Source organism: Drosophila obscura, unplaced genomic scaffold, assembly GCF_018151105.1.
Source record: "Drosophila obscura isolate BZ-5 IFL unplaced genomic scaffold, ASM1815110v1 contig_37, whole genome shotgun sequence".
Taxonomy (NCBI): Eukaryota; Metazoa; Arthropoda; class Insecta; order Diptera; family Drosophilidae; genus Drosophila; species Drosophila obscura.
The window spans coordinates 1,808,742-1,821,520 of record NW_024542825.1 but is presented as its reverse complement, the minus strand read 5'-3'; the positions used below and the strand labels follow the sequence as shown (position 1 = coordinate 1,821,520).

The 12,779-nt window shown below is 49.1% G+C and overlaps 6 protein-coding genes across 7 annotated transcripts; 3 read left to right on the top strand and 3 right to left on the bottom strand.

Moving 5' to 3' along the window:
- Window positions 1-93: 93 nt before the first annotated feature.
- Window positions 94-2,788, top strand: LOC121404727 (dorsal-related immunity factor Dif-like). Its single transcript, XM_041594876.1, has 3 exons — window positions 94-115; window positions 359-478; window positions 1,709-2,788. The coding sequence occupies exons 1-3, from the start codon at window positions 94-96 to the stop codon at window positions 2,524-2,526; spliced, it is 960 nt and encodes a 319-aa protein (XP_041450810.1). The 3' UTR covers window positions 2,527-2,788.
- Window positions 2,743-5,426, bottom strand: LOC111073521 (putative E3 ubiquitin-protein ligase UBR7). The gene is made up of 2 exons (XM_022365859.2): window positions 4,433-5,426; window positions 2,743-3,306 (listed from the first exon to the last, which is right to left on the bottom strand). The coding sequence occupies exons 1-2, from the start codon at window positions 5,247-5,249 to the stop codon at window positions 2,930-2,932; spliced, it is 1,194 nt and encodes a 397-aa protein (XP_022221551.2). The 5' UTR covers window positions 5,250-5,426; the 3' UTR covers window positions 2,743-2,929.
- Window positions 3,380-4,427, top strand: LOC111073522 (radial spoke head protein 9 homolog). The gene is made up of 2 exons (XM_022365860.2): window positions 3,380-3,813; window positions 3,879-4,427. The coding sequence occupies exons 1-2, from the start codon at window positions 3,466-3,468 to the stop codon at window positions 4,374-4,376; spliced, it is 846 nt and encodes a 281-aa protein (XP_022221552.2). The 5' UTR covers window positions 3,380-3,465; the 3' UTR covers window positions 4,377-4,427.
- A 137-nt stretch (window positions 5,427-5,563) lies between the features above and the next one.
- Window positions 5,564-7,616, top strand: LOC111073513 (probable tRNA (guanine(26)-N(2))-dimethyltransferase). Its single transcript, XM_022365848.2, has 4 exons — window positions 5,564-5,671; window positions 5,726-6,177; window positions 6,241-7,320; window positions 7,383-7,616. Exons 1-4 carry the CDS (start codon window positions 5,627-5,629, stop codon window positions 7,558-7,560), a joined length of 1,755 nt encoding a protein of 584 aa, XP_022221540.2. The 5' UTR covers window positions 5,564-5,626; the 3' UTR covers window positions 7,561-7,616.
- Window positions 7,411-8,422, bottom strand: LOC111073523. Its single transcript, XM_022365862.2, has 2 exons — window positions 7,853-8,422; window positions 7,411-7,789 (listed from the first exon to the last, which is right to left on the bottom strand). The coding sequence occupies exons 1-2, from the start codon at window positions 8,307-8,309 to the stop codon at window positions 7,668-7,670; spliced, it is 579 nt and encodes a 192-aa protein (XP_022221554.1). The 5' UTR covers window positions 8,310-8,422; the 3' UTR covers window positions 7,411-7,667.
- Window positions 8,423-9,350: 928 nt separating this feature from the next.
- On the bottom strand, window positions 9,351-12,719 carry LOC111073478 (serine/arginine-rich splicing factor 2). Of its 2 annotated transcripts, XR_005968163.1 has the most exons (5): window positions 12,559-12,719; window positions 12,306-12,436; window positions 11,072-11,510; window positions 10,916-11,000; window positions 9,351-10,376 (listed from the first exon to the last, which is right to left on the bottom strand). XR_005968163.1 is itself a non-coding variant. In XM_041594860.1 (4 exons), exons 1-3 carry the CDS (start codon window positions 12,634-12,636, stop codon window positions 11,096-11,098), a joined length of 624 nt encoding a protein of 207 aa, XP_041450794.1. In that variant the 5' UTR covers window positions 12,637-12,719; the 3' UTR covers window positions 10,607-11,000; window positions 11,072-11,095. The 2 variants fall into 2 exon arrangements, 1 of the variants encoding a protein (XP_041450794.1); XM_041594860.1 differs by lacking the exon at window positions 9,351-10,376 and having other exon boundaries at window positions 10,607-11,000.
- Between the last annotated feature and the right edge of the window lie 60 nt (window positions 12,720-12,779).

The following is a 12,779-nucleotide window of genomic DNA, read 5'->3' as shown; positions in this document are numbered from 1 at the left end:
ATTCTGAAGGGGCTCAGAGTGAATCTAGAGTCACCAAAGACACACATTTGTATCCCTCCAATTTAAATAACAATATTTATATACCATACGGAAATGTTAGCCCAGGTACCAGAGGGTTACCTGACAACAGACAACATTTTTGTGAAATCTTTTGAATGCCCCTTTGGGTGCCATCAACCCCACTTGAACATAAGCCAAATCAGTTGCCCGAAAACCCCAACAACAACAAAAACTACAACTATATTTTCTAGTCGTTTTCTTTTTCAGTATTAATTAACGCTTATCCCGCCAATCCCCCCCAAATAGTTTAGAGAATTGCCTGCAACCAATGTTCAATGCTATCCGTATTTATTTGTAGAAACCCTAACCCAGCACAGTCGTCTGGAGGCGCGCAAGGCCGTTGAGAACCTTAAAAGGAATCTCATGAGCAGCGATTTCTCTGACTTCCATCAGAGTGCCAAGCAGCCCAAAACGTCCTGTAAGTGTTCTCCTTTGCATTTCTCTTTGCATTTGGTGCTGGTTTGGGATTCACCCTCTATACATCTATGTAGTTCCTATAAAACACCCCACCACACACACACACACACACACACACACACACACACACTCATTAAACGTTTACAATGTTTAGAGCTTATAGATCATATACGATATACCTACTATATAATATAAGCAAAAATACTCTCGTATAGCTGATACCTTGTGGACCAATAGGCTGGGAATTGTCGTTGGAAATTTTGTAGGATTGTCGTTGGTGTTTGTTTTGTATGGAGGGCCGACCCAGGTTGATGATATTTGTCCCACACATTCGTATGTTGTATTTCAATTTTGATGAATAAAAATGTTTGGTACAAATACAGATATTACTTAATAAATTAATTCATATTTTTATGCTTACTACAAGAGAAAAAAAAGGTGTGTAATGGTTGTTGGAGCTTCGAATAGATTGAAGACAGATTTTAGCTTCAAAAGGTTAGAGAAAAATTTAAAGATTTCTTGTATCTATTCAAAATCGATGAAACATTTTAATGTTTCTGTTTTCTAATCGGATTTCAATATTTCCTTATGCTATAAAAATATTTCTTTTATCTATTGATTTTTATTTATATCTGTTTCCATGTTAACTTCTTTCTCTACAAACTAAAAAATATTTCTTTTATCTTTGGATTTTTCTTTATATCTTTTTCCATGTTAACTTCTTTCACTGGTCACCAAAATCTGTTGTGTTTGACCTAAGCGTCTTCCCATATGAGCCATTTCTGGTCCATTTATCATAAGCAAATGCTCCATTCGATAAAGTTTCGTCCGTTAAGGGCATTAATAACATTCGAAGCCCCTTCTCTTGGTTGGTCTTTCTTTTCCCGCTGTTTTCCCCATCTAGCTTTCCCCTAGCTCTCGCTCTCTCTCTCGCTCTCTGCGAAGTGGAACACCCAACTGATGACAGACAGACAGTAAGTTGCCCGCTGCCTGCCGCCCAAGCAAATTGATGTTGTGGTTTGCCTTTGTGTCCTTTTTAAGTTTCGCCAAATTGCTTTAGTTCTGCCCTTAAGTTTTGCCTCAATTATGTAAATGCTTGTAGCCTTAAAGCCTTAGCCTTATAGCCTGTGTGCCGTGTGGCGTTCATTAACCTTTCGTTTTCATTTGTAACCTAATACCAAGCTCTGGCCCACATTGTGCTAAAAAACATTCTCAAATTTGTCCCCTACAGTGGTCCAGCCGCCGCAGATAACGATGACAACCGCCCCGGCGCCACAGATGTCACCCGGCATGGGCCAGGGCCTGATGTACGCGACTGGCAGCCCGCACTTTATGCACGAGATTAAGGTGGAGAACGCCTACATGGACGTGGACAGTCGCAGCAGTCAGTGCGCCTCGGTGGACTACAACTTTCCCTCGCCCCGATCCACCTGCAGCACAACGGACGGCATACCGCCCATGCGAATCGGCCCCAATAATAATCTCTATCAGAATTTGGATGCGATGGGTGCGACGCTGCAGGAGCCGGCGAGCTATGCGCGGAATGGCTGCAGTCCGACAGGCTTCAGTGGTGGCTCCATGACACCCATCAACCACAACAGCAATAGCAACATGATGAACAATAACTTTTTGAGTCTCAAGCTGGGTGCAATGAACCCGCCGTCCATCACACCGCCACAGCAAATGGATCATCAGAGCATCATCAAGCAGCGATTCCTGGTCCAAGAGTCTCAGCCTGCGCCACACTACCTGCAACGGACACAGCCAGAGCAGCAGCAGCAGCAGCATCTACAGCAGCAGCCTCAGCATCATCAGCAGTACCCCCCGCAGCAACAGCAGCAGCAGCAGCAGCAACAGCAGCCTCAACCGGAGGCACAGAATCAATCCTTTAGCGATCTGATATTGTCCAGCACGATGATGGATCTGGGGCCAATGGATAGCAATGATCTGCTGCAAGGCATGGAGGAGACGCTAAGCAGTTTGGGCCTAACAGGAGGCGGTGGTGTCGCTGGAGCCACGCAAATGAACAATCATTACAATAATTATTAGTGTGTATTTGTTATGTATATTCTTAACCATCCGTAGAGCTATGTATGTAGACGGTTGCAGCAGCAGCAACTATGCAACCGATATAGACCTCTATTACATGACTCTGTTTCGAGCAGATTGTACATAGATCTTAAATAGAGGAAGAGAGTGAGAGAGTGAGAGAGGGGGGATATGCGAATCTCATTGCCCGATATCGTGTTTCGTTTCGTGTAATTGTTAATGACAAAATAATATATATAATAAACTATAATTTATGATGTTACACGGTTCATGTGTGTATTTTTTTTGTATATATCTGCTCTGAATGGGGGAAGGAATGTGTGTGTGTGTGTGTGTGTGTGTGTGTGATACTAGGTATATATGAACTTAGGATATATATCTGTGTGTGTGTGGGGCCTCCAATTTAACGACAGAAATGCGGCTGGCCCACACTGGGCTTGCTCTCATCGCGCATTCGATTGAAGAACACATTAATGTCCTCCGGCGTGACGACCTTGTCTTGCAAGGCGAAACCCTTTAGGTAATCCTTCAGCTTGTGCGTCATGTGATTGTATTGGGTAATCGCATCGATCTGCTGCGTGCGGTCAATGGAGGATAGGGCACGCATGCCCTGCTCGTAGCTGGAGTTCTCCTCGGCACGCTTCATGCCGCGCTCCTCGTACGTCTTGGCCGAGTCATCGGCATCCAGCAGGAACTCCACGGCAAACTCCTTGAAGAGGGCCAGGCACTCGGCGCATTGGCAAAGCGATTTGCGCCAGTCGTTGGTCCAGAAGGCGGCACCTGAAATGGGTGGGAAGTGGGATATTACAAATCTATGCGATCAAGCAAGCCCTGAGCTTGTCTCTCTGTATATTTCTATGCCAACGTATCACAACTCTTGACTCTACCTATCCGTAATCTAAACATATTTTATTGAAATTTTCACAACTCCAGAAAAAAATGAATGTGGAGTACTTTACTGAGGGCATGGACTGCCTGATGTACTGCGGCCTGAAGCTGTCGCCGGAGCAGCGCATACTCATCGAGAACTCGCTGATTGCCCTGCAGAACGACAATCGGTTCTCGGGCATGTACCTGTGGGGTCGCATCACGGCCACCAAGAGCGATTACTACATTGCCTTTGGCTACACCAACGACTGTCTCAAGGACCGCAAATACTTCTACAGCCTGGACCAGTTCCAGTGGCAGCTGCTGCCGTTCGTCCAGAGTCCGAAGATCTTTCAGGCCACCACGCTGGCCCGCGAGCCCTTCATTGGCGATCCCAGTCTGATGACCTACGTGAAGTTGGTGAGTGTGAACCGCAGCAGGGGAATCGAATGGTGGGGTGGCTTAATTGTCCGACTGTCCGATAGGATCCCACATTTGAGATTGTGGACAATCATGTGGTGGGCATCGGTCGCCCGGAGGTGGTCAAATTGAAGGAGGAGGAGCGCCTGGCCGCCATTGTGTTCATCATAACCGAGGAGTGCGCCATCTGTCCGCGCGGTGCCCTATACAAGATGACCGATGGCCGCGTTATACCCAATCAAATGTTCCGCGGCCTGGAGAACTTGCAGGTGGACAACCAGTCGTTCTATCAGCTCTATCGTCTGCCCCGCAACGACCTCAAGGTGAACCTGTCGAAGCGCAGCGACTACAACTATCCGATTGACTTTCTGGACACCATTGACTGCGTGATTCCGCTTGGCCAGGCCTTTGCCCTGAACTTGCAGCGCAACGAGCGTCTGGTCGTGATCAAGTCCTGCCTCTGGCTGGGCATGACCTTCTTCCACAAGATCAACTCTCACAAGCACGGATTCTTGTACCTGGGCGATGGCAAGAAGAATTCCGACTTGCTTTTCATGTATTGATTGTTGAGAGCGTTTTTTCTGATTAATAGTTTATTGTTTTTGGGGGATGCACTTACCCTGGTGTTTCTTAATGGGATTGGGGCGACGACAATCCTCAGCAGAGAGCTTGGGGCGTTTGCTAGCGGGCTCCTCAGTCTGCGCAGGCTTTGCTTCAGCTTCAGCTGCGGCGTCGACCTGGCCTTCGTCTGGCCCTGCCTTGGACTCCTTCTCCGGCTGAACGGGCTGCAGTGCCAGGCCAGTGTAGTCGCGCAGGAACTGGTGCTTGTCCATGCAAGTGTCGCAAATCATTTCGCTGCACGCATCGAGCATCTTCTCGGACGCCCCCGGAGCCTTCATGTGTGGCAAATGGTACCAGTCCTCGCAGACGACGCACTGCAGCATCACCTCCTCGGTGGTGCGCTCGGGATCCGGATAGGGACGCTTGCACTGGCAGTACAAGCCCTGGAAGTTCTGGTTGTACAGATTGGCGTCGTTTGGCGGCTGGGGTCCGTCCAGCTGGGGATTGAGGCAGCAGCGCTTGACGGCGCCCAGGCGCAATGTGGGACAGTCGCAGCGGAAGTTCCGCTTGGTGTAGAGCTCCACCAGCTCGTGGTTCTCGTGGCAGCGATAGGAGCAGGCCAGGCAGACGCCCGCGCACTTGGCCAGATCCGTGCGAGCCTCGGGGCAGCAGGTGAGGCAGGAGTACAAGGCCTGCCGCTGAATGGGACCTTTGGCATAGGTGCAGGCCTTCTCATCGGAGGCGCCCAGCACCGCGGCGTACTCGTCCTCCATTTCCTTTTCCTGTTCGAGCACGTCAACCATTGTTATGGTCGATTGTTCCAGTGTATTAACCTCATCGCCCTCGGCGTCAGTGGCGCTATTCATGTCGCTCATTTCTATGGCCCAACCACCTCTTAACTTTTGTGTTATACTGGTATTTATTGGACACTATGGGAAATTTAAATGTTCTCTTAACTTTTGCGTTGTACTGATATTTATTGGAAACTATGGGAATGCAGCGCCATTGGCGCGTTGTTGTACGAAAAATTGCAAATAATTGACAAATCAGAGATGTGCAATGGATCGATACAACATATCGTGACTTTTCGATACAGTATACCGTCAAATATACCGTAATATACTAAAAAGTTATGAAATATACTATATTGCGAACCGATATATCTTCCACCACTAACCAAACAGTATATTGATGTGGCAACGAAAACATACCAACAGAAGCTATTAGCGTTTTCCAGCACTGCCACACGTGTATGTTTTTACCGGAACAAATGGAAATTGACGAAGAAAAGCATCAGGTTGTTGTGGCAAAACCTCGAAATGAGAGCCTTTAAGAACATGTCCCATTGCAGGATGCCATTCCGCAGAACCCCAATGAGAACGTTATACGCGAGCGCCATGCCGAGATCGTGTCTGGAGGCAATGTTTTCTACAATCCAGTGCAGGAATTTAATCGAGACCTAAGCATCGCCGTCTTGAATGTCTACCAACAGCGTCTGGCCAAGGAGCGATGCGAGAAGGCGCTCAAAAAGCAGCGCAAGCAGGTGAACGAGGTGCAGGAGACTACACCACCGATTGCCACGCCCGCGAACTACGTGGCAGGCACACAGTACGCGGATGGATTGCGGATACTGGAGGCATTGGCTGCGACGGGACTGCGCAGCATACGATATGCCCAGGAGATAGCCGGCGTCCGTCAGATTGTGGCCAACGATCTGTCCCGCCAGGCCGTTCAGTCCATTAACGCCAATGTGCAGCACAACAAAGTGGAGCCACTGATTGAGGCCAGCCATGCGGATGCCATGTGAGTGCCCCAGAGTACCGACGACTCTGTCTGTAATAATTGTATTTGTCATTGTCATGGCAGGACACTCATGTATCTGTCCACCGCTCCGGAGAAGCGCTTCGATGCCGTTGATCTGGATCCCTACGGCTGTCCGAATCGCTTTCTCGACGGCGCCATGCAGTGCCTGGTCGATGGTGGTCTGCTCCTGGTGACTGCCACCGACATGGCCGTGCTGGCGGGCAACGCCCCTGAGGCGTGCTACGTGAAGTACGGCTCGGTGCCACTGCGGATGAAGTGCTGCCACGAGATGGCCCTGCGCATTCTGCTGCACTGCATCGAGAGCCATGCGAACAGGCACGGCAAGTACATTGAGCCGCTGCTGAGCGTCTCGGCGGACTTCTACGTGCGCATCTTTGTGCGGGTGCATGTGGGCCAGGCCCAGTGCAAGCTGTCCATGAGCAAACAGTCCTGGCTGTATCAGTGCACAGGCTGCGACACCTACACGCTCCAGCCGCTGGGCATCACCAAACCAAATCCCACGGCCGGCAATCCCCAGCAGCTCAAGTATGGCATCCCAACGGGTCCGGCCGTGAACTCCCAGTGCGAGCACTGTGGGCACAGGCACCACCTGGGTGGCCCCATCTGGTCCGCACCGCTTCACAATCCGGACTTTGTGCGGGACTTGCTCGAGGCTGTGCAGGAGACGCACCTAAGTGCACTGGGCACCCAACGACGCATCGTCGGAGTCCTGTCCGTGGTCCAGGAGGAACTTCCCGATGTCCCACTGTACTACACACCCGACAAGCTGTGCTCCGTGCTCAAACTGGAGATTGTGCCCATGCTGAGGTTCAGGTCTGCCCTCCTGCATGCCGGCTATCGTGTGTCCTACTCGCACGCATCGAAGAACTCGCTGAAAACAGATGCCCCGCCATCCGTGCTGTGGGACATTCTGCGCTGCTGGAGCAAGCGCCATCCAGTGAGGCCGGAGAGGATGATTCCGGGCACCCCCTTGCAGGCCATACTATCGAAGTCCTGCTCCAGGGACTACGAGTTCGATGAGCTCCATGCGGCGGCCAATCCAAAGAGTCGCCGCTCGGCACTCTCGCGCTTCCAGACAAACCCCGCGCCACACTGGGGACCGGGCACAAGGGCCACCATCATGTAAGCATATTGCCCTACCCACAGTTTGCCAGACTGCTTATATCTCTCTTCGCTTTTTCCAGGATTGGGGAAAATAAACTGCCAAAAAGCTATCGTAACCAGAACAAGAAGCAGCGCCATAAAACGTCACAGGAGGCGGCTGGGCCACAGGCGGAGCCACAGGTGGAAGCAGTTGAAGAGCTAGAGGAGGCAGAGGCACACCTGCCCAAGCAGCCCAAGCTGGAGGCAGCGACGGCGTGACGTTGCTTTATGGGGCTGCTTCCTTGTCAAAATTTAATTTTCAATAAAGTTATACAACAAAATTGTGGTCCCCTCTCTCTCTCTCGCTGAGTGGTGGAGGAGCGAAGCTAATAACGGAAGAAGTTGCCATCGGAGGTCTGGCGTGAGAAGCCATTGTTGACCAGTTGATTGTGGACGCCGCTGCAGATGAGCTTGACGCTATGCGGATGAATCTTCTCAACGCAGCCACCTGTGGGGAAAGTCGCGAATCAGTGAAGTTTATGGTGCGATGGAGGACAGACCAGACACTTACCAACGCGTAGCGGATGCCCCAAAACGTCGTCTTGCTTGCGGCGAATGACGCGCGTATTGCGCAGCACCCTAAATGACTGATGCTTGGCCCCGATCTCCTTGGCCCCGCCAGGCGCCGACCAACTGCAGATCGCCATGCACGTCTCGCGCTGCAGCACCGCGTCCACCTTCTCCGGGAAACACTCACGGCCATGATCGTAGCGCGACTGCAGCTGAAAGTCCAGCGAATCCTTGGGCACGTTCGGGTTGGCTCGATAACGCTTGCTGTAGCGCACCGAGTTCATGGTCTGGTGGTAGAACAGACGCTCGTGCGGCTCCAGATGGCCATGCCAGGTGCCCGTGTCCCCCAAGGGCGGCGGCGGTGGGGGCTTCGGGAACTGGCAAATGTAGGTGCCTTCCGAGCGCAGATCCGGCTCATACGAGTCATTGCGCAGCTGCACCTGTGTGTACTTAATCATGATGCTAGAACTATTCTTCTCTTGTTTTCTCAACTGAATTTTGAACTGATAAATACTGTAGTTTAATACTGAACAGATGTTGGGCAGAGCACAGTTTGTCGACTGATTCTCGGTTGCCCTGCCAATGTTAAGTCAATAAAAAGCACACGCCTGCCCGGTTTGAGGCCGTTGGAAACGGTTGGCGAAACGAGGTGGGGCAAACAAATAAGTCCTGATCTCACCACGAATCTGGACAGAGAGCTCTGTGTGTTTTCATAGTTATGATCAGTATTCCTGTCCAGAAAACAATCAAAAAATAGTCCTGCAACCCCTCTTTCGCGGGCAGCTACGTATATATATCTTTATCGGAATGCTTGGCGATACATTCATCGCTATGCGACTCTGAGTACCTGTCAAATCAAGTAGCCTTGGCAGGATTGCTTCCATCTCCAGGTAATTTGACAGCTAAAATTTATTACACAAAAATTTACAAGTCACGCAGTGCTGTTCTTCCTTGCGTTTGTTGCGTCGTTGCGGAGGTAAGCAGATATATAGATATATACATGGCCATTCATCCCAATGCTGGTCCACTTGGTCTGCAGCCAGGTAGCCATGCAGCGGAGATGCAGATGCGGAACTGGACTGGTGTGCCGAACCGCAACAGCAGCAGCAGCAACAGCAAATTCCTTTGCTTGTAAATCGGCTATGGCAGAGTTGCGTTGAATCTGAGCAGCACTCGTCCCCGACCATCGACGCCACGTAGAAGCCTCATCAGCGTCAGTGCAGCTGTGTGCAAGCCGCGTGAAACTCGCCAGGAGTTAGGCCCAACTCCGGGCGTTGTTTCGCAAATATCCAAGTTAAAATTTTCCAGATGCCACCGCAGCAGCCTCCACTTCAGCAGCTATCGAGAAACGCTCCTTGATTTGCGGCAATACCACCGCTCGCTCCCATGTGCAGACGGAACAAATCAAAGCAACAAGAAATTCTGCACGAGCAAAGCTCGAATTCTTTGGAAAAACGCATAAATAAATTTTAGTCCCATTCAAAATGTTTGACTCTTACATTCTTTGTGGGCTTTATTGGCTTTGTAGGTTCGTCCTTACTGCGAGGATTCTAAACGGGAATTTAGTCACGAATCTGTCCCTAGATTAATGCCAAATTAAAGAGGACTTGCACTATTGAACTACGAATTTTGAATGGCTTAAATGTGGAAATGCAGTCAAATAAATGCTTGACGTAAGTGTCAAATGTGGTCAAACTCGCCTACTGCCTGAAAATTAGTTTCGATGAAGCCTCTATCCAATCCACAAGAAAAAAAAAATAGTTGTAGATTAATTGGACTTTATTGAATATTTGTTTTAGCTGCAACATGATTTTAAATGTTAGTCTTCGTTTTATTGGCACTTACCACACTGAACAGATGATAGGGGGCACTAATCCAGGCCACAGCAGGTTGGCCTGCAAGAGATTCATTCCCATTTGCAGAGTCCAACGGCGACTCCATCGTAGCTTCTGCTGGAAATCTGTTTATTCGCCTAAACTTAAAATGGACGACCACCAAACGCCAAGCGGCAAGACAGGAAAACACCAACAACGCCAATCAGCAACCGGCAACCAGCAACCGGCAAACAGCAACAAACGACGGGACGAGAGAAGTGAAGTAACAGGAAACCGGAACCGGGAAACGGCCAACAGCAAACAGCCCAAGGAAACAGTCTATATAGTCTATCCCTTTTCTTTTTTCTCCCACTCTGATCGAGTGCAGCACGGCAGCAGCAACAGCAACAGCAGCACCAGCAGCAGCAGTAGCAGTAGCAGCGGTGGAGGTGGCGGCGACAGCGGCTGACAGGAAACGCCAACGCGGCAACGGCAGCAGTAACAGCAACAGCAACAGCTACGCGATGTCCGCTCTCGTGTCGTGTCGTGTTGTCTCTCTGCTAGCGCTGGACGGGGGAAGAAGAAGATGCTCTGATGCCTCTGCTGATCGGATCCGATCTCCGATCTCACTGATCTCTGATCTGCTCTCCTCCTCCCTCGCAATAACCATAACATTATTCTCAACCGCAACACTGCCACACACCAATTTGCCTGCATATATAATAAATGTGTAGAATGAGTGGGAGAAGCTGGTTAATAAGTTTTGTCGTTAAATTTAAACAAAGAACGAACGAAACGAGCAACACAAACGGAACGGAACGAAACAAACAGCAAGAGAGAGAGAAAGAGAGCGAAAACTGTTTCTCCTTTAATATTCATTCATTCTCTTGTCTCTTGAACTTCCTTATCAACTTTGTATTTGTATTTTACTTCCGGGGAGATTCGTAGCCGAGTTATTTAGAGTTTTATTTTGTCTTGTTAATGAAGCACTACACAATTGGCCAATTGCCAAAAATAACTAAATGCTACCATTTATCATATCAAAATCCCTAGAACGCCTCTTGCGGGATGGGATGGGCGCTAAAAGAACAAACGTTTGGGCGATCAACCCACCTTTGGGGGTGGGGATCGCATCCTGAACATAATAGTGCGTTGTGTTCTCTACTTGTTTGTTTTCCTTGCCAAAACTTAAAATAGTTTTCTATAAATAGTTGTGTAATGTGTAAGACTGTTCAATTTGTTTTGTATACCTGCTGTTCTGGTACAGCATGACAGGATGTGGAGCAAGATCCATGATCGGGATCTGTCTTGTCAGGCGAGTGCAAAACTGCAAGACTGCAAGGCATGAAATAAGAGTACGGATTAAAGATCAATATCATTCACTAGACCTATTATTCTACACTCACCTCGCACCAATTGGAACGTGAATATTAAGAGCGACTGCGACTACGGGAGGCTCCCACAGCCAAGGCGGATGCCCCGATACCGTTGCGACTCTCACCGCGCACTGGACTGCGCGAGAACTTGGTGCGGCGCTCCGGCGAATGGCTGCCAGCCGACTGAGAGCGCGAGCGTGGCGAGTAGGAGCGACGACGTGGACTACGCGAAGGGCGGCGCCTAGGTGAACGGGAACGCGAGCGACGACGACCGCCTCCACCTCCACCGCCTGCACCTCCTCCGCCACCACCACCACCACCACCAGATCCACCACCACGACGACCGTTGCTGCGAGTGGGCGACGAGGGACGGCCATAACGAGCCATCTGGACTCGGAGCTCCCTGCCATCTAACATGCGACCATCCATGGCCTCCAGTGCGTCTTCAGCATCACGTTTGTCGTAGAAGCTATGTAATATGGCGGGTGAAAATGTAGTTGTTAGCTATGGTCATATATATCAATTCATTCAGACATGGATTCATTTGGATTGTGGTATTCGCAGTATGTTGGCTAGCAGGGTTTTGGTAGGCAACAGTTGCAAGAGAACACAGTTTTTCTGGCATCTTTTGCTATAGAAAATGTCCAGAATAATAGCTGAAACATCTTCGAGGAAAGCGAATAATGCAGAGATGATATCGGATGAGGCCTGAGCGGAGTTTTTGTAAAATTCTCAGTATGTTGGCTAGCAGGGTTTTGGTAGGCAACAGTTGCAAGAGAACACAGTTTTTCTGGCATCGTTGCTGCTGAAAATGTCCAGACTGGTAGCTGAAACATCTTCGAGGATAGCGAATAATGCAGAGGATGATATCGGATGAGTACTAAGCGAGTTCTTGTTAAATTCTCAATATGTCGGCTATCAGGGTTTTGATAGGCAACAGTCAAAGGAACAAAGTTTTTTCTGGCATCGTTGCTGCTGAAAATGTCCAGACAGGTAGCTGAAACATCTTCGAAGATGGCAAATAATGCAGAGATTATATCGGGGGAATTCTTGTAAAATTCTCGGTATGTTGGCTAGCAGGGTTTTGGTAGGCAACAGTTGCAAGAGAACACATTTTATCTAGCATCTTAAATTGCTAGGAATACAAACACAAATGGGACATGTTCATATATTTTGTTAGCAAGAAATGCGAGAAATTTCCCGACACGCCGTAAATTTAATATTCAGTAGTGAAAGGTGCTTTCTCTCCATATCGGAAACTTACCGGACGAAAGCAAAGCCACGGCTCTCACGTGTGTAGCGGTCCCGCGGTATGTAAATATCACCCACTTCTCCACAACGCTCAAAGACGCGACGCAAGTCCTCGGGAGTAGTGCGATATGTAAGATTGTCGACCTGTACATATTAAATACGCATTATTTTCATATGCAAAAAAGAGGTTAGATAACCCCCGGCAACGTTGTCTGACGCAGCCGGCCGCCATTTTGAGTGCGGCAATTTAATTGTTTTGTACTTGCCTTCAGCGAAACCATGCCATCGATGCGTGGTGGCGGACGTGTGCCGCCCAGCGCCCCAGCACTACCGCCATTACTCATTATTATTTAGATTAATAGGATATCACTTAATTCCAAAATTTTAGACGCGTCTGCTCTCTTTTCACAATTTTTTTTTTTTTGTGAAAATGGCGTCAGGCACGTCTAGGGATGTTAAATATTGACATATAAATCTATCGATATAG